At 38.3% G+C, this 20,379-nt stretch overlaps 2 protein-coding genes and 1 long non-coding RNA gene across 4 annotated transcripts in view; all 3 read left to right on the forward strand.

The window, feature by feature from the left end:
* The window catches only part of LOC114435448 (basement membrane-specific heparan sulfate proteoglycan core protein-like), a gene marked incomplete at its 5' end in the record, with an annotated part of 184,095 nt that overhangs the window by 155,102 nt on the left and 8,614 nt on the right, over nt 1–20,379 (forward strand). The window lies entirely within an intron of this gene.
* Nucleotides 1–20,379, forward strand: part of LOC114436664 (protein sax-3-like) — a 153,082-nt gene that overhangs the window by 66,689 nt on the left and 66,014 nt on the right. For both annotated transcript variants that reach the window (XM_028407088.1, XM_028407087.1), the window contains exon 5: nt 12,456–12,722. In XM_028407088.1, coding sequence (XP_028262889.1) covers nt 12,456–12,722 — 267 coding nt within the window. The remainder of the gene's footprint in view (nt 1–12,455; nt 12,723–20,379) is intronic.
* On the forward strand, nt 17,109–18,060 carry LOC114436691 (uncharacterized). The gene is made up of 6 exons (XR_003670712.1): nt 17,109–17,157; nt 17,278–17,293; nt 17,386–17,468; nt 17,578–17,640; nt 17,728–17,781; nt 18,045–18,060. It is a non-coding gene; the product is annotated as an uncharacterized LOC114436691 (long non-coding RNA).

Raw genomic sequence — 20,379 nt, forward strand, 5'->3', positions numbered from 1 at the left:
TGAAGTAAAAATGTTTTTGAGAAAAGAAAAATCATTTAAGTAAATATAACATTTTTAATATTTGTTTTATTCTCAGATATAGTTCAGAGATTTTAACATCATCTCTTTCCAACAGGTAAACCCCGACCTGTCCTCACTGTGTCTCCATCATGGCTGAGTCCTGGAGCCTCAGTAACTCTGAGCTGTGAGGTTGAACATCCACCTGCAGGATGGAGGTTCTACTGGTATAAAGCTGTTCCTGGTCTGTCAAAGAACTCTTGGTCTTACAGCTATGAGCTGCTGCCTGGTAGCACTGATGGGACTGCACAGGATTCCTACATCATTCATGGACAGACACACACAGCAGCATATGTGTGCAGAGCTGGAAGAGGAGACCCAGAGTATCACTCTGATTACAGTGACCCAAAGTTTGTCTGGTCTGCAGGTCAGTTTCTTTGTGATCTTTTTTTTCTCATTACAACAAGATCTAAAATTTTATAATTACATTTTTCAGGATACTCACTCAGGGTATTTGGTAATAATGTTCTTATAGTATTTTCATCGTGTTTCATGTGGCATGGGTTCTTGTTTTGTTTTTCAGGTTTTCATCCAGCAGCGTCTCTCACAGTGAATCCTGACAGAGTCCAACACTTCACCTCTGAGTCTGTCTCACTGACCTGTGAGGGAAACTCTACTGAGTGGACAGTGAAGTTGTTTACTGATAACAACATTTTATTTGACTGTAGTTCTGTGGGGACAATGAAAGGATCCACATGTAATGCTCATATTAAATGGTCCGGTAATGGTGTGTACTGGTGTGAGTTGGGATCAGCATTCAGCAATGCAGTTAACATCACTGGACAGAGTCAGTGTAAGGTTTTCCAACATCACAGTTTTTTCATTAGGAATTAGAAAATGAGGATTATTTAACAATCGTTTATGAATCATCCAAAGTTGCTTACCATTACCATTGACTGTTTTACAGATAAAGAGGTTGTCATGGTGAGCCCTGCCCATCCTGTGACTGAAGGAACGTCTGTGTCTCTCGGCTGCAGGCTGAGGACAGAAAAAGTTGTTTCTAATGTGTTTTTCTATAAAAATGACAAACTCATCCAAAGTGACACCAGAGGAGAGCTGAACATCTCTGCAGTGTCAAAGGCAGATGAAGGCTTCTACAGGTGTCAGTGTTCAGGACATGAATCACCACAGAGTTGGATGGCAGTTAAATGTGAGTCATTTCTTTACTTTTGTCAGTAGTAGTTGTTGTGATGTGATGGTGGTGGACAGTGATGCTAGACTGATCATTTCTTTACAGCTGTAACCAGGCCTGAAAGCTCCTTATTTCTTACTCTGTTGATCGTCGGGCTGGTTTGTGGAATTTTACTGCTGATTCTGCTGCTGCTGCTTCTGTGTCGTTACAAACACTCAAGGGGTCAGACCATTTCTTTGTCATACATACTATGTCCATTACACCACAATCAGTTCAACAATACAGATGTTTTCTCACTACCCTTACATATGTTTGGAATTAATAAATAAACTGTCTTTCTCACAGATTCATGCTTTGTCAGGTTGGTACAACATCCCGGTCTCTCATTGTCAACACACCAGGATTCAGTTCTCTCTTATCTGTTGAGTATTTACAAAACGTCTTTGGGGCCCAGCAGATCTCAGAGCACTACGGCAGAGCACACGATCAACCAGGATGAAGCTCAGTGCAGTCCACACACTTCTTCACCTCAGGGTCAGTCTGAACATTTTTACTGGCACATGAGAGGTGATTGATAAGTTCAAGGCCTGCAGGACAAGTTTGTCTTTGTCATTGTTCAGTCGTCTGTTAGCTGTTTCTCAGGTTCACGAGGACACGGTGACATCACAAATGAAGATTGATCCTTCTTTAGCTCGTCCTCATCAGGAAAACATAACATGAGATTTATATTTCAGTCATGAAAATGGAACACCCTGCATCTCTGTGTGTTCATGGGGGCAGGAACTTGTCCTGATGGGAGCTGAAAATGGAGACCATGTGACAGGATTGTAAAATGTGTTTGTGTGTTTCAAGTTGATCTTTACCTAACCCTTTATCCTTATTAACTTTATTTATCCTTCTGTGTGAAAACAAAATCAAACCTCAGACTTTTCAATCACCAGTTGTGTTAAATGTAACACTTCCATGTTAGCTGTTTGTGATTCATATGATGTGATAATAACGACTAACCTCATCTCGATTCTCACTCTGTAGGTGATGTGTCCATCTATGAAACAATCAAAGAGCCTGAAAACACAGAACATGGTACAGTATACAGCGAGATGTTTTGAGTCCAGACAAGTTACAGTTACAAATACTACAGTGATATGTTTAAGGTCACAGTAACATGTTGACATTCTAAAGTGTAACTATATGTTTCAGGTGAATCCAGTGACGTCACATATTCTTTGATTGAACTTAAACATGCGACTAAGAAAGGTGAGCACCACATACAGCAGCTGGAAAAAGCTGAAGAAAGCTCATTCATCTGGGTCTTTTAACAGGGAAGAATCAGAAACCAGTGGAGAGCTGTGTTTACTCTGACGTGAAGATAAGATCATCTGCAGGTACACGGCGTTACAACAACTGTTAATAAAGTATATTTGTGTTTTTATTCTCCCTGCTGTGAAGTCACTTTTCAATACTGCCACATGTTTATATTCACAGGACAACCAGCCCCTGCTGCTGCAGCTGATGGAGCTGTTTATGCTGAAGTCAAACGAAGGACAGGTCTTTGTGCAGCAACAACACAACATGCATGTTTAGATTTGTCAGTGTAACAGTTCACTTGTACAGATTGTTGACCCTGCATCTCTGTGTTCATTTCTTTTCCAGATCAATAAAGAGTTCAGGATCAATGAAACCAGCAGGATGGATGACAAAAATGCTCCTAATTTCATATCACATCATGAACAAAATACAGATTTTAACACACATTTATTCTCCTGTTTATAATGTGAATATTCCCATTGTAAGTTGATACACTTTACAAAACGCAGCAGTTTGTGGTAGTTCATCTTCATACAGGTTTATGTGTAATTATAGTAATTTGTTGTGTTTCTATATATGATGTTACATTAATGTTTAATTGTTGATAAACTCTGAAGCTGCAAGCTTACAACAGCCCAGACATTGTACAAAAGAATGTGATGAAAAAAGAGACACCCTTGCAGAAGTGCCTTGAACCTGTGGCTCCCCCTGCTGGTCTGCAGGGGTGACTGCACTGGTTCCAAAAAGAGGTCAGAGAGAGTATGACTTATGATTTTAATACTTTTTATTGAATTAACTCACTTAATAAAAGTTTGACCATAACATAATCTATACTGTTGTCATGACGAGAGAAAAAAAAAAACTCTGTGTGCTGTTTTAGTTGTTTTGTTGATTCTGTGGTCAATTGTGTGTCTATAATTTTTCCAGTTTAACTTCTGAAGTGTTAACCTGATATTTTTGTTTTGACTAGTTATAAATAAGCAATTCTACAGGTGTGAACATTCAGGAAAGAAGTCACCTCAGAGCTGGATGTAAGGAGAGGATTAACACTAACTTTGTGAGTAAAAATAAATTAGCAGATGTGCATAAGTGGCTTCATGTCAGAGCAGCTCTAACCACTTCTTCTGCTTGTTGACAGAATGATGAAACATCCTAAAAAAGTCAAGCCACAGTCTGACAGACCACAAGAGGAAGTGGAAGAGTTGTTGCTCTCCACACAGAGTTGAGTCGTTTGTCAACTGTGTCACCATGGTAACGTCACATATAGTTGTGTTGCTTCTTGGAGTCTGCATCCCTGGTATGTACACCTATGTTTTTGTTTTTATATATATATATATATATACCTAGTGAGTTCAGAAAGCAGAGGTCTGATGTCTTTATTAACATGTAAAATTACCATTAGTCAGGTCATATATGATCATATATTTACTGAAGAGTTTGTTGGTGACATTTGATGGTATAAATGTGTCTCAGTAGGTCAGGATGATAACTTTGCGCCTGATTATAAGTCACACAGCTGGACTGAGATATTCTCTGATAATCCTCTCAGTGAATCACATGACTGGTTCAAATCACTCAACAGTGCTTCGTAATGTAAGACTTTGCTTAAACCGGCTCAGTCCAAAACAGTGGAAAAATGATCGTTTAACAATAAAAATGTCTAATTACTAAAAATTACTATCCAGGCATATCCACAAGCTCCTACTGCAATACATACATTTGTAGAATCAACTGACCAACCAATCAATCAGTCTTAACTAAAATATATGTACATCACACACCCTGGTAAGACTCATCATGTAATTAAGACACTGTGTCCTATTTCACCACTAGATGTCCTACTTGAGCACTGTATCATTGAAGCCTCGAGTAAAGAACCTTTTTCTTAAAACAGGTGTCGAAGCTTCAACAAAGCCTCGAAAACCCATCACTAGCCACAGCACCCTCTATTAACCCTCTTGCCCCTCCCACTGGGCTGGAGTATTTTTACTTCATACTTCTTTTACACAGGTAAGTATTTTATACCTCCCAAACACACATAGAAACCATTAAAACAATATTTCTGTTCACAGACATAGTAATTCCCACATTTACTCAGTTTAAACATTATTTTTATCAAACGGAAGTCAGCTGACTAGAAGCGCGACTCTCTGATGTTTAAAGGGCAGAGAAACGCCGGCACGCTTTGCCTGCCCACTTCCTCGTCAGGACGTCACAGCGTGACACCGCGTCGCGCCCGTGAGCGGTGCGCAGTGTAAGTATATGTGTATGGAGTTTTGAGTAAAGCCACCAAGTGTGCACCCTTGATTGCTGCAGATATTACGGTGAATACTGGCGAAGTTTTAGAGAAGGAAAATATGTAGACGGAGCATGAGTGAGTAATTAACTGCTGTTCTAAAAACAGCGGCACACTGCTGCGGTGTTGACAGACAGCAGGCTTATCTGTGCCATCTGTGCACTAGACTCCTTGGTGAGACTCTGCAGTTAGCTTGTTATCTAGCTAGCAATGTATAGATGATGTATCACTGAAACATTCACCCCATCACAGCAAATCTTTTATTGGCAGCTACTGCTAACTCGGCACAATCAATAAATCAATGAAAGTGGTGAATTTTCCCTTTAATTCAGACGTTCTGTGCAATAAAGTATTCTAAACATAAACAGTATAGAGATCTGTTACAGTGTGTGTTGTATATACACACATTGTCCTCTGATGGTGTTACTCTTGTTGCTGTGAAACAAACATTTGATTCCACCTTTCAGTCATTTCCTGAGTCTGAGGTCACAGCCACAAATAAACCAGCATTCTGCCACAAAGTGAGGACATGTATAGATTCTACACTCTGGATAAATGATGCTTTTTATTTATTGTACTGCAAAGTTTTATTGTAACAACAAGATGTAAAATGCTTCAATTCAACAGTCTGAGGTTTTATGCATGTGCAGTGTTTAAAGTACAATAACATTTATAGGGACCAGACTAAACTAACTTTGCAGAGAAACATGTTCATATGTGTGAAGAGGACAGGAAATATAACCATGTGAAACTGCTGTGGTCAGAGCTGCTGTCTAAAGTTGGAGGAAAAGGGAAGGAAGAGTCTATACTCAGAAGGTGATGTAGGTGAGACTTTCTGATCACACCTTTTAAGGAAACGTCACTTCTTCTGCAGAGCAGACAGTGAACCAGGAATGTTTTCATAGATATTTATAAGATGTAGGAAGGAAGGAAGGGGAAGGAAGAGTCTATACTCTATGCATTCTGATCACACCTTTTAAAGAAACGTCACTTCTGTCTTCAGCATTATAATTATGAATAGATAGAACACTTTGTTCAGTTGTGCTGGATGTGAGGATGGGGCACACTTTGCTCTGTGTGCTGGACTTATTCTGTAAGTACATTTCTGACTTGTTGTTTCTGAAGAGTGTTTCTGAGCAGACTGGTGTCTTTATGAACGTCGGCTGCTGATATGTCTCTGTTTTACACTGAAGTTCTGCTGGATTTGGCTCCACACATCTACATTGTGTATATATAGTGTTTTAATGTTGTGATTGATCACTTTCTTTTGGTTTGATGATGTCTGATGAGGTTTTAATCTTTATTTCAGTGTTCAGCACACTCCTCTACGGACACACTGAAGGTGACAAATTATACATTGTCTTTATTTTTCTCTTCATTTGTATGTTACACAAAGAATTTATCTCCTGTTTATCAACTTCTCAGTGTTTATATTATGTTGTGTATTAGATTGATGATCATTTTGATCACTAATCATACAGTGAATGTGATTAGATTACAGGGACAGATGTGTTTATCATTAAGGAGAACATATTTTACTGAAGAGTTTGTTTTTAAAAAGATGATGCAATTGATCAATACATACTTGCCTGCTAATCGAGCTCCTAGCATGCTAGTCTTCCTTGATAATTAATTTCTGTTCTCTATTAAGAAAATGTGCGTTCATTTGATTAAATACTTTTACTAAACAGATCCTGCATAATAAACACAGCCTGACCTCAAAGTGAGAGCACAGTTTATTTAAAGGAGCACACGTTCTCTTGATACCAAATGACAGCTGTGTTTTCTGTTCAATAGTTAAGATGCCACAAAAAGTGGAAGCAAAGTCCTAAAAGCATACGGCTCCTTTAAATAAGCTAAATCAAACACTTAGATTTCTTTCGTCATGAGTGATTCGAACTTTGAGCCACGAAAGTGATTTTACAGCTTTAGTCTCTCTTGGTGTGAACACAGGGTTAAATGATATTTGGTTCTTTCACACAGCCTGTTTAAAGCTGGAGGTCTGCAGGCAGAACCTCAGGATATTGTTGTAGTCACTGTGAATAATAAATGATAGATCTGTGAGACAGGACACTGAACTAGACACACTGTGACACTACATCACACTTCTAATTCTGTCTGCAGGCTCTCTGAAACCACACGCTGGCGGCAACATCACAGTTTAGTTTGTTCAGCTGTGCTAACATCATTTCACAGGAGTTTTCTAATCATCAATTAGCCTTTTTAACACGATTAGCTAACACAATGTACACTTAGAACACAGGAGTGATGGCTGCTGGAAAGAGCCTCTGTATACCTTTGTATATATTACATTAAAATCAGCCTATTGTAACTAGAATAGTCATTTACCACATTGACAATGTCTAGACTGTGTCTGATTACTTTAATGTTATCTTCATTGAAAAATAAAGACTTTTCCAAGTGACCCCAAACTTTTGAACAGTAGTGTATATTTTGTAATATAACCTCGAGCAGAGACTCAACCTCCACAAACATGTGGTTGATGTCAAGAACACTTTTCTATAGTTATATTCAGTATGTGTGTTTGACCCTAGATTCATCCTGATGATGTAAATACAGTTTAAAAGTTTCACAGCTTTATTTTTGATTTTTGTTTTGTAAAATTAGTTATTTTAAGATGTACCACAGCACAACATGCATTCACATAATTATCATAGAGTTTAGTACTAAAACAAATAACATGTTTGTGTTTAATCTCTTTTGTATTCTAACTGGGTGTTTTTGATTTGAACAGGTTCCATGAAGGCCTCTGTGATCCTGGAACACAGCTGGACTGAGATATTCTCTGATGAGAAGATCACCCTCAGATGTGACATTCAGGGAGCTGAAGGAACTCAGTGGACGTATGAATGGAGACGAGATGAGTTAGACCATCATTCAACAGACAGTAAATACTGGTCCACCAAAGTTTATGGGTCAGACAGTGGAGAATACAGCTGTCGGGGTAGAAACTACACATTAACAACAGAGTGGAGTGAAGTCCTCAGATTGACTGTATCAGGTAAGCTGATCATCTTTAATCCATATAAAAGTGCTGAATTAGGTCAAATCTAACCAACAATTTAAGTGCTACTAAACACACACTAAGTATTGTGCTGCATGTCTTCCTGTTTTCACAACAGTGTCTGAAAAGAATGAAGTGCAAAGATTTTTCTGCAGTAATTCATACTCTAACCATTTACTATTTACTGTTTGACTGTTTTTTACTGACTGTTTCATTTTTTTCTTCCTCACAGCAGATAAACCTCGGGCCTCACTGACAGCAGACAAGACAGTCATACCAGCAGGGGGCAACGTAACACTGACCTGCTCTGTGGACGTCTCTTCAGGGTGGAAGTACTACTGGTACAGACGTGCCTCAGAGTCTTCTGTAGGTCAACCAATAAATGATCAATCAGACACTGTCAGTGTTTCAGAAGGAGGAATCTATCAGTGCATTGGAGGAAGAGGAGGAGACCCAGTGTTCTTCACATATATCAGCAGTAAAGTCACCATTAAGGAAACTGGTGAGTTTAATAATTAGTTCTGAAATGAAACAACATGAACTTTTCAAATGTTTCATGTGTTTGTCAGTAATGAAGAAAAGAGACATTTTGTTACCAACAGAAACAAAAAACATTGATTACATGTCAGAAGCTCCTCCTGCTCTGATGATGCTGAAAAATCAGAACTTTACTTTCTTCATTTTTAGACAGGACTGATCCAAATTGCACCTCAGTTATATTAATGTTGCTTGTTACTGTGTTAATACTTCCTCTTCCTCAGCACCACTGAGCTCCATGTTTTAAATCAGAAGCTTTTGTTGCATTTCTTTCTTCATTTATTCAGACAACAGTGACACATGCTTGTTGCAGTTCTTTTATATTGATGTTTATATTCTGTTTATAACATTTAGAGTAAGTTTGTCTGGTTGTCACTGTGTTCATCCTTCCTCTTCCTTTAGCACCACTGAGCTTCATGTTTTAAAAGAGAAACATTTGTCCTGTCAGTTGACGTTGACGTAGTCAGGATTAGTTGTAGATTTTTTTCATTAAACACGTTATAAATAAGATAAGACAGAACTTCATTGATCCACAGAGGAAAATTAAGTTTTTACAGCAGCAGAACAACACAAAGTGCACAATGTACTACCAGAGTAAGACAAACATAGAATAAAGTGAAAATAAGGTCAAAATAATGACTATTTATAGAATAACCTCATGAAATACAGACATGCAGAGGAATATCATAATTTGAATATCACAAAAAAATCCAATATGATTATAATAATACTGTTATAAGAGTGTTGGTGAGGATATTATTACACTAAGAGAAACTGTACTCTTTTATTTTACCTTTAGTGTCATTGTTTGCAAAAATAATGACAAGAGTACAGAGTTTAGAGAACAATAGTGAGAACTGTTGTTAGATTAATGTGTTTAGAGCTTCTCCTTCCTTTAAAATATATTTCTGTAGTGTAAGTTTGTCTGAGAGTCACTTAAGAAAATAGAGTTTAGAAGGTAAGATTTGAAAGAAGAGAATGGAATTGCATATTCTCTTAGCTCTATGATGAAGAAATGATCAATAATTTAATCCTGACAAGAATATATGAAAAATGTCTTTTTTATATTCAGTTCGCATAAAACAGAGGACCTTTCTCTAACTGCTGTTTAGATTTAACAGATCTCTGAATATGAAGAACTGTTTAACAGAGTGTGTACACCTCTATTAGAACAGTGAGGCGACAGTTAAAGGATGATGTCATCAGTAACAACAGGAAGTGAGCAGGAAGACGAACATAAAACATGTTCATGTCACACAGTAACTTTTAGATTCAGGATGATCAATGAATTAGATGCTGAAACTATTTCTATTGGACACTAAATGCATCTGATTAATATAAATAAAGCAGCATTATTTGTGGTGTAGCTCTATGTTTATGTTTTGTATGCATTCAAATAATTACCACAAACTTTAGTGTTGAAATGAATAACATGTTTCTGTTTAATCTCTCTTTATTCTGACTGAATAGTTCCTAATAAGCCCTCTGTGATCCTGGAACACAGCTGGACTCAGATATTCTCTGGTGAGAAGATTACCCTCAGATGTGACATTCAGGGAGTTGAAGGAACTCAGTGGAGGTATGGATGGACACCACCTAATGTACACACAGCTCCAACAGAGGATGACAAAAGGTCCATCAGAGTTTCTGCATCTGTCAGTGGAGAATACAGATGTTTGGGTACAAATGACAAGTTAACAACAGAGTGGAGTGAAGCCCTCAGATTGACTGTATCAGGTAAGTTGATCATCTTGAATCCATATAAAGTGCTGAACTTTACTGGTACATTCATGTCATGCTCTTTACTATGTAAAGGTTTATACAGTAGTATGTTCTTTAGGTAACAACTCAGGGATTTAAATGCTGTCTAGGTATTTAGATATTTATTATATATTTCTATTTCATTTCAATTATCTTTTCTTTCTTCTTTTTTCTTCTATGTGTCTGTAACAAAGAAGAATTTCCCCTCGGGGATAAATAAAGTAATTTCTGATTCTGATTCTGAATTAACCACAATGAAAGTACTAGTAAACACTACATAATGTGCTGCATATGTTCCTGTTTTCCAAACAAGGTGTCACATGCTACTATTGCTGTAGTGTTCAGTTAGTGGAGACTGAAAGTCATAAAGTAAAAACAGTCCTACATGTTTTTTCCATGCAAATCTCTCAGCAGATAAACCTGTGGCCTCACTGAGAGCAGACAAGACAGTCATACCAGCAGGGGGCAGCATAACACTGACCTGCTCTGTGGGCAGCTCTTCAGGGTGGAAGTACTACTGGTACAGACGTACCTCAGAGTCTTCTCTAGGTCAACCAATAAATGAACAATCAGACACTGTCAGTGTTTCAGAAGGAGGAATCTATCAGTGCATTGGAGGAAGAGGAGACCCAGTGTTCTACACATATAGCAGCAGTGAAGTCAGCATTAAGGAAACTGGTGAGTTTAATAATTTGAAGTTAATCAACATGAACTTTTGTCAGTAATGGCAAAAAAGGTAACAAACACTTTGATACCAACAAAAACATTGATTCCATGCCAGAAGCTCCTGCTGCTCTGATGATGGTTCTTATTGTAGCTCAGTTAACATTTCAAATAATTCAGATGGGCTCTGTATTTACTAAACATTACTAACAGTGAAAATGTTTATAAGACAATTGTATGTACTGCTTTTCATCTATTTAGGATACATTTGATTAAATCTGTAAGAGTCACTTCTGACAATGTGGTTTTGAACATACATTTTGACAAAAAATGAAATTGAATATTCTCTGATCTTTAAGATTGAAAAATAATTCATCATTTAATCATGGCAAAAATAAAATATTTTAATGAATTCAGTTCACATTCAGCAGAGCACCCTGCTCTAAGTGCTGTTTAGTTTGATCTCTGAATATGAAGAACTGTTTAACAGAGTTTGTGCACCTCTATTAGAACAATGAGGTGACAGTTAAAGGATGATGTCATCAGTAACAACAGGAAGTGAGCAGGAAGACAAACATAAAACATGTTCATGTCACACAGTAACTTTTAGATTCAGACAGAGGTGGAGGAAGTACTGAAGCTTGGTACTTAAGTAAAAGTACAAATAACCAGCAAAATATATACTTAAGTAAAAGTACAAGTGCTACATCAACAATCCTACTTAGGTAAAAGTCTTAAGTATTTAGTTTAAAATGTACTTAAAGTAGTAAAAGTAAAAGTACTCATGCACTGAATATATATATTTGATTTCCATTGCAAAGAATATCTGAACTGAGCCAGTTATAGTTGTTATAGAAACACAGCTGGCAGCATGACACCACCTCCATGCAGAGTCTGACCTCACATCAGTCCAGCACTGTGTTCATCACATGTAACAAGTAACTACAAACACTGTAGAAATGTAGTGGAGTAGAAAGTACATACTAGCTGCAACATGTAATTGAGTAAAAAGTATAAAGAGTATAAAGTATGCACTATTATTTTTATTTAAAGGTAGAGTAGGAGATTTTGAAAACTCAGTGAGAGTCAGCCAGATTTTGAAAGTAAACACACGCCCCTTTCTCTCGGAGCTCACCCCGAAGCCACGCCTCCCAACCAGTCTGTGACTTCGGCCATCATGCACGTACCTCTCTGGTGCGCGCAGAGCAGGAAGAGAGTGACAACCAGCCAATACTCCACGCAGGGTCCACCCGGAGGATTGGCTGATGTTTTTAGCGTTTTATAGCTTCCACAGATGATTCATAGACTTCGTTTTAAAGCGAAAGTGACGAACTAATTGGTTGCTATCGGATTGTAAAGACAAGTTACACTAATTTAACAAAAAGTGCATCAGAAGGAAATCTCCTACCCTACCTTTAAGTAAAGTAGAAATACATAAAAATTTACTTAAGTACAGTATCGAAGTACAAATACTTAGTTACATTCCACCACTGGATTCAGAATGATCAATAAAGTTGATGCTACAACAGCTGTGTTTGTCACTAGATACATCTTGTTGATGTAATTACAGCAGCTGTATGATTGTATGTTTTATTTTTGTTTTGCATGTAACACAAACTTTAGTGTTGAAATGAATAACATGTTTCTGTTTAATCTCTCTTCATTCTTCTGAATAGTTCCTAATAAGGCCTCTGTGATCCTGGATCACAGCTGGCCTCAGATATTCTCTGGTGAGATGATCACTCTCAGATGTGACATTCAGGGAGCTGAAGGAACTCAGTGGACGTATGAATGGAAACCAGACAAGTTCAACATTTATCCCACATCCAACAAAATCAGGACCAAAGTTACTGAGTCTGACAGTGGAGAATACAGATGTCTGGGTAGAAGGGACACATTTTCCTCAACAGAGTGGAGTGAAGCCCTCAGATTGACTGTATCAGGTAACTGTTCACCTTTCATCCAAATCAAAGTGCTGAATTAGACATAATCTAAAGAACAGCAGTTAAAGTTCTACTTAAGGATGGTCCTCTGACACCCGAGGCTTCGACACATAGCTCATAAAGCAATTGTTTCGAACCACTGTGCCGAGGCTTGCTTCGGTCACGTGACTAGTGACGTCTGAACCACTTCAGTGACGTTTGAAGCAGTTGAGTGCTTCGAACCATGTGATTGGTTCGGTTTGTCATGTGAATCACCAATGAACCCCAAAACAGACTTTCCTATGCATTTCAAGTATTCTTAACACAACATATGTGATTATAATTATTATTTTATATTATCAGTAATTATCCATGTCAAATCCCATAGCAGTGCAACTGAAATGTGATATTATTTCTAGGTCTGTCATAGTCACACTTACAGTCAAACGTAAGTGCCTGCTTTAGGAAAAATCATGTGACTTACATCATATGAAACACTTCACTCCTTTACACAGGATAGAAACCCTGACACTAGGTTTGTGTTACTTACTGCAATTAAACATCTAAACAATATATTAGTATAATGGTAATAACATCTTTCTTTAATATATGTACTGTATTGTGTTAGCTTGAAACCAGTGAAACCTGTAGTGGAACGAGACTGTGCATGGGCGGTCAAATCCCAAAGATCCATGAACCAATAACACACACAGTTCATTTTATTCACCACTAGATGTCCTACTCGAGCTACTGTGTCAATGAAGCCTCGAGTAATTAACCTTTTTCTTGAATCAGGTGTCGAGACTTCAACAAAGCCTCGAAAACCCGTCACTAGTTCTACTGAAACATACATCACCTCATGTGCTACATATCTTCCTGTTTTCACAACAATGTGTCCGAAAAGATTTTCCTGCAGTAATTCATCCAACAGTTAACTTGTTTTATTTTTCTCTACAAACCTCACAGCTTATAAACCTGTGGCCTCACTGAGAGCAGACAAGACAGTCATACCAGCAGGGGGCAGCGTAACACTGACCTGCTCTGTGGATGTCTCTTTGGGGTGGAAGTACCACTGGTACAGACATGGCTCAGTGTATTATAGAGGTCGATCAATAAATGATCAATCAGACACTGTCAGTGTTTCAGAAGGAGGAATCTATCAGTGCTATGGAGGAAGAGGAGTCCCAGTGTTCTACACAGCAGGCAGCAGTAAAGTCACCATTAAGGAAACTGGTGAGTTTAATAATTAGTTGTGAAATGAAACAACATGAACTTTTCAAATGTTTCATGTGTTTGTCAGAAATGAAGAAAAGAGACATTTTGTTACCAACAGAAACAAAAAACATTGATTACATGTCAGAAGCTCCTCCTGCTCTGATGATGCTGAAAAATCAGAACTTTACTTTCTTCATTTTTAGACAGGACTGATCCAAATTGCACCTCAGTTATATTAATGTTGCTTGTTACTGTGTTAATACTTCCTCTTCCTCAGCACCACTGAGCTCCATGTTTTAAATCAGAAGCTTTTGTTGCATTTCTTCCCCTTAAAGTTGGTTTTTGTGGAGTAAACCTGTCTGTCTCTCTTCAGAAGTGGACAGAGGAATTTTAACAATGTTGAGCTGTTGGACTAATGAAAAACAATCACTGGAATTTATTGAATGAAATAAAATGATGTCAACATAAAATGTAATCAGACTAAATACTGGGACACCAAACCACAGCACTTTTACAGAGTTCAGCTGTTAAAAAGATCAATATGATAAGAAATATTTAAGGTTATCACACTTTCTGCTGACTGACTGGATGTTTCTATGTGAACAGTTCCCAGTGTCACTCTGCAGCACAGCTGGCCTCAGATATTCATTGATGAGACGATCACCCTCAGATGTGACCTTCAGGGAGCTGAAGGACGTCAGTGGACGTATGAATGGACACATGAGAGGTCCAACATTCCTTCAACATCCAATGAATACAGAATCCACAGAGCTTCCTCTGCTGACAGTGGAGAATACAGATGTTGGGGCAGGAAAGAGAATTTATACACATTGTGGAGTTATGCCTTCACATTGACTGTATCAGGTAAGTTTGATTAGTTCAGTTTTGTTTTATTGTTATCGTTTACAACTAAATAAATTCGAATGCTTTTATTCACTGTGTTCTGAACTGAACTGCAGCTAAACCAAGAGCTGACCTGACTGCAGACGAGTCAGCTGTTCCAGCAGGGGGCAGTGTGACTCTGACCTGCTCTGTGAAACAGTCCTCTGGATGGAAATACTTCTGGTACAGAGATCAGAAATCCTCTGAACCTCTGACCACACTTTCAGACCAACAAATCAGAGTCTCAAAGGAAGGAGAGTACTGGTGCAGAGGAGGAAGAGGAGGAGACCCACTTTACTACACAGAGTACAGCCAATCAGTGAAGATCAACAAACTTGGTGAGTTGTATGTAACACACAATGTCTGCTATGATCTTGTATCAGGATGAATAAAATATGAACAGATATGAACTTGTTGTGTTGTTTCAAAGCTTCAATCAGACCTGTTGTGACTCTGCAACCTAACTGGACTCAGATATATGAAGGAGAGAAGATCAGTGTCAGATGTGAGATCCAAGGAGGAGACAATGAGTGGGATTATGAATGGAAAGCACCAGACTCCAACAAACCTTCAAATCAGAATGAGTACAGGATTAGTTCTGCTTCTTCATCACACAGTGGAGCCTACAGCTGTAAGGGCTACATGAACAATGAACATACAACAACAGAGTGGAGTGATCCAGTCAGACTGACAGTATCTGACAGTAAGGGTTATTTTATTTATAAAGCTCTAAATCTGCAATCTTACAGTCTGTTTTAACATCATCTCTTTCCAACAGTTAAACCCCGACCTGTCCTCACTGTGTCTCCATCATGGCTGAGTCCTGGAGCCTCAGTAACTCTGAGCTGTGAGGTTGAACATCCACCTGCAGGATGGAGGTTCTACTGGTATAAAGCTGTTCCTGGTCTGTCAAAGAACTCTTGGTCTTACAGCTATGAGCTGCTGCCTGGTAGCACTGATGGGACTGCACAGGATTCCTACATCATTCATGGACAGACACACACAGCAGCATATGTGTGCAGAGCTGGAAGAGGAGACCCAGAGTATCACTCTGATTACAGTGACCCAAAGTTTGTCTGGTCTGCAGGTCAGTTTGATTCTGTCCTCTCAGTGAGAAGAATTTATTCTGTCACTGTGATTCCTCTGTTTATTGAGAGAATCAGAATGAGCTGGTTGTGTGTCATTTGTTCATCGTGTCATTTTTGTATTCTTACTTTGTTTCTTTGACATGTTTTGTTTTTCAGGTTTTCATCCAGCAGCGTCTCTCACAGTGAATCCTGACAGAGTCCAACACTTCACCTCTGAGTCTGTCTCACTGACCTGTGAGGGAAACTCTACTGAGTGGAGAGTGAGGAAGTTCCCTGATGAAGGACGTCTGTCATCCTGTTCTAACTGGAGAACAATGACTGGATCCACATGTAACATCTACACATCACAGTCTGATACTGGTGTGTACTGGTGTGAGTCTGCATCAGGAGAGTTCAGCAACACAGTCAACATCACTGCACATGGTATAATACATTATTTTATTATATTTAAATCATCTTAAACATCTTATATAACTCTATATCATATATGTTTCACTTCATGCTATGTTAAATAATTGTATGTGAGAAAACAGATTGTTTCTTCTTTGTTGTGTAGATGTAATGTAAACATCTTCAGTCTTTATTTGAGTCAGTCTGGATTTTGAATTAGAATTAAATACAAAAAATCAAAAAAAGTAATGAAATGATGGAATGATCACAATTCAAAACAAGCTCGATAGGATTTATAGGAGTTTGTATAAAGCTGCTGTTTATGTGTCAACAATGTTAAAATGTCTTTTTAAGGTCTGTATCAGCTGATCACTGACTGATGTCCTCTTTACAGTTTATGATGGTCTTATCCTGGAGAGTCCTGTCAATAGTGTGACTGAAGGAGACTCTGTTACTCTTGGCTGCAGACTGAGAGGACAAAACAAACTTTCCAATGTGTTTTTCTATCACAATGACAAACTTGTTCAAAGTGATACCAGAGGGGAGCTGAAGATCTCTGCAGTGTCAGAGTCACATGAAGGTTTCTACAGGTGTGAACATTCAGGAAAGAAGTCACCTCAGAGCTGGATGTCAGTGAAAGGTGAGTAAAGATGTTTGATGCTCCTTTTTTGGTATATTACGGTAATGCTGTTTTGATTATTGTCTGTACTAATGACACCAAGTCCAATATAAGTGTATTAATGTATGTTTATTATTTCTAATAGTTGTATCCAGACCTGAAAGCTCCTCATCCTCAGTGCCATTAATTGTTGGACTGCTGTGTGGAATCATATTATTCTTTGTCATTGTGCTCTTACTGTATCACTACAGACAGTCCAAAGGTCAGACCTTTTTCTTCTGATGCATCATTTATTTACTATAAACTTTAAATGTGACACAGAATGACAGCAGAATATTTTTACATTATAAAACCATGTAACAACAAATGTCTTTTTTCACAGATTCCTGCTTTATCAGGTTAGTGCAGCACTCATCTCTAAACTTTTCTTCAACATGCATCAGTGCTTTCATGTTTCTGTATTAAATGTACTGTATGTGTTATTTTACAGGCTGTTCCAGTCAGAGAGCAGCAGTCAGGGCTCCAACAGAAATCAGGAAGTCAGTACGAATGAACACTGCTCTCCTCTCAATGGTCAGCACTTATTAAATACTAATGTGGACTTTTATTTAACTTTTCTTCATTCAGCTCACATTAAGGTTTGGAATAAAACTGTATAAATATAGATGTGTGTATATTACAGAAGCAAGTGGACCCCAAGATGTCACATACTCTGTAGTTGAGCTGAAGAAGTTTGGAAAGAAGAGTGAGTACTCCAAATACATGCAGTGTAGAAAATGAGATGATAGTTAAAAAGATGTTGTTTTTTTATTGTCAAATATTGTCTTAACAGAGAGGACACATGAGGGAGAGGAGGGGTGTGTTTACTCTGAAGTGAAGACAGCAGGTACAGTCACCTACAACAGTCATGTTTGCGTTGAAAAGTGTCGTCATAGCACCACACTGCAGGCAATTATTGGGTCAGCATGCTGTTAGTTACATCATATCACCAGTAGATGGCAGCAGAGAGTCAAATCTTCCACATGGTCTGTGTGAGGTTCAGGTGTTCCTAAAAGTTTTAGATGGAATAATCCCGTGCTGCAGACAGACAGATATAACATGAAGCTGAACTGTTCATGTTCTCACACATTACGTGTGCTCCACCATCAGCTCCTGCTGCAGATAATCTGCTGTATTCTCAGATCATCCACCACAAGAAAGGAAAGGCCAAGAATAAAACAGGTACAGTAAAGTCTGCATTCAGCTGCCATTGTTGTTATTGTGCAGTATTTACATGTATGCATCCACAGTTTACGTCATGTGTAAAGACTTAAAGCCGCGACACACAGTCAGTCTTTGTATAAATGGACGCTGCTGGTTAAGAACAACATCATGCTGAATGATCAGATTACAGTTCTAAATGAATCAGGCCTCCATTCACAGGAACATCAGCTCCTGCAGCTGCTGATGCAGCAGTTTATTCTGAAATCAGAGCAGGAGCAGCTCTCGGAGCTCATGCTGCCATGTAGGATTCATACTGTGAGTGATTTATTCTCCACAAAGTGCCACATGATGGATGACTGTGATAAACCATGTTCTGTCTTTGTGCTTCTCTTACAGGGCTGTGCAGAGACAAACAGAACCAAACAGAAGCTGTTTGGTTTCTGGGAATCTGTCAATCTGAACCTTGTACATTTATTTGATATTGATGTATTTCATGCTCTGAATACTGTCCTAAAAACACATGCCTCTTCTACTGTTCATGTTCTGCATCATTATTATTATTTACATCTGTTATCTTTTGTATTAAGCTCTGAATGTATCCTCATGTATCAGCACAGCTTTTTTAGCAGTGACACCAGCAGTTATTGCATATATCTAATAATCCATGGTCTATTTTCAAGGATCACATTTTATCAGCTGTTCTCACTGAAAACAGATTATGAGAGTTTAAAATATATTTTTGTTGAAATTTGGTCAGATTTACAATAAAGTTCATGTCTCCAGTGTTTCTGGTGTAATTGTATTTTTAACATATTTCTGTGGGGTTTGTGTACATATATATTGAAGTGTTGGTCTGTTGTCTGTGCTGGAGGAACAGGTCTTGGTGATTGTGCAGCAGTAACACAGCATGCATGTTTGGATTTGTCAGTGTAACAGTTGGTTTTTACATTTCATTTTATTCTTCACCCTGCATCAGCTCATTGGTAGTTCTGTGGTGGACTGTGGCTCCCCCTGCTGGCCTGCTGGGGTGAAAAACTCTGTACTAAATTTATTGTTTCAATGTCTAAAAGCCAGTGGGTGACATCAGCCCTGCTGTTGTCTGTGGTCATTGTCGCCTTTTCTGTTGCTGTATGCTGTGTATGTATGCTGTATTCACACGGTGTAAATTAAATGTGTTGAAAATGTGCAGATGGTTGATACCTGTGGTCTCTGATATCATGGTTACTTTGTATATGCAGACTGTGTACAGGAAGTGTTCGTGCTCTGTGGTCAAAACCTTTGCAGTGGTGTGAGTTTTGATCAGCAGAATCTCCCTTACAGCTCATTGTTTGTTTGTCTTTATATGGATATATTACAATTCTGGACCATGTCATAGTGCTCTGAGCCACAGCTGCAGTGTGAGAAAGGATGCAGACGTTTGTCAAACTGTCAGCATGATGTAACAAACATCTGATCTCACAGGTGTGAATGAGGAAGAACTAATTCTGTTGTTCTTGGCTGTGTGAACATTCAGAGCTGGATTTTAGGGAAGGATGAGTATGTTTTCTGAATACTTTAAAATTAAGTTCAGAGATTTTAACGCTTTCCAACAGTTAAACCCCAACCTGTACTCACTGTGTCTCCATCATGGCTGAGTCCTGGAGAATCAGTAACGAAGGTAAGGGGTATTCAGGTTGCTGCAATACCCAGATTGGCCACTAGATGTCAGTAAATCCTAACCCTGGTTCTTTGTTTAGTCACAATAACTAAAACTTTTGGTTTTCATTCAGATCATTTTGTGTAATAAACCACTCAGAATATTTTTATTGTTCTAAAGTTCAGGTGTTTACACACATTATGTAAAAAATTGCTGCATGTTGATGGAAGATATGAATGAGTCGTTCCTTTATTTCTATGGCTGAATGTAAAACATCACATTGACGTCACAATAAGAGGTGAGAGGGGCTGAATGGTTAATGGTGATCAAGTGTAGCAGGACATGTTTACACTTTGCATGGACATTTTACTGCAGGTGTAATAAAGTTTATTAGTACTTGTTTTTCTCTACTTTCAGCAGCTGTGTCCAGGCCTTTAAGCTCTTTCCCTTCACTTCCTGTACTGTTGATCGTTGGACCAATCACTGGAATCGTCCTCGTTATTCTCCTGATCTCTGTGTGTTTCTACAGAAAGAACAAAGGTGAGACGTTTCCTGATTTTTTAATTACACACTGATACATGATAAGTTTATTAGGGAAAAATAACATGAAACAACATGATCATTTTTTATTATTAAGTTAAAGGT

This window comes from Parambassis ranga, chromosome 5 (assembly GCF_900634625.1).
Source record: "Parambassis ranga chromosome 5, fParRan2.1, whole genome shotgun sequence".
NCBI lineage: Eukaryota > Metazoa > Chordata > Actinopteri > Ambassidae > Parambassis > Parambassis ranga.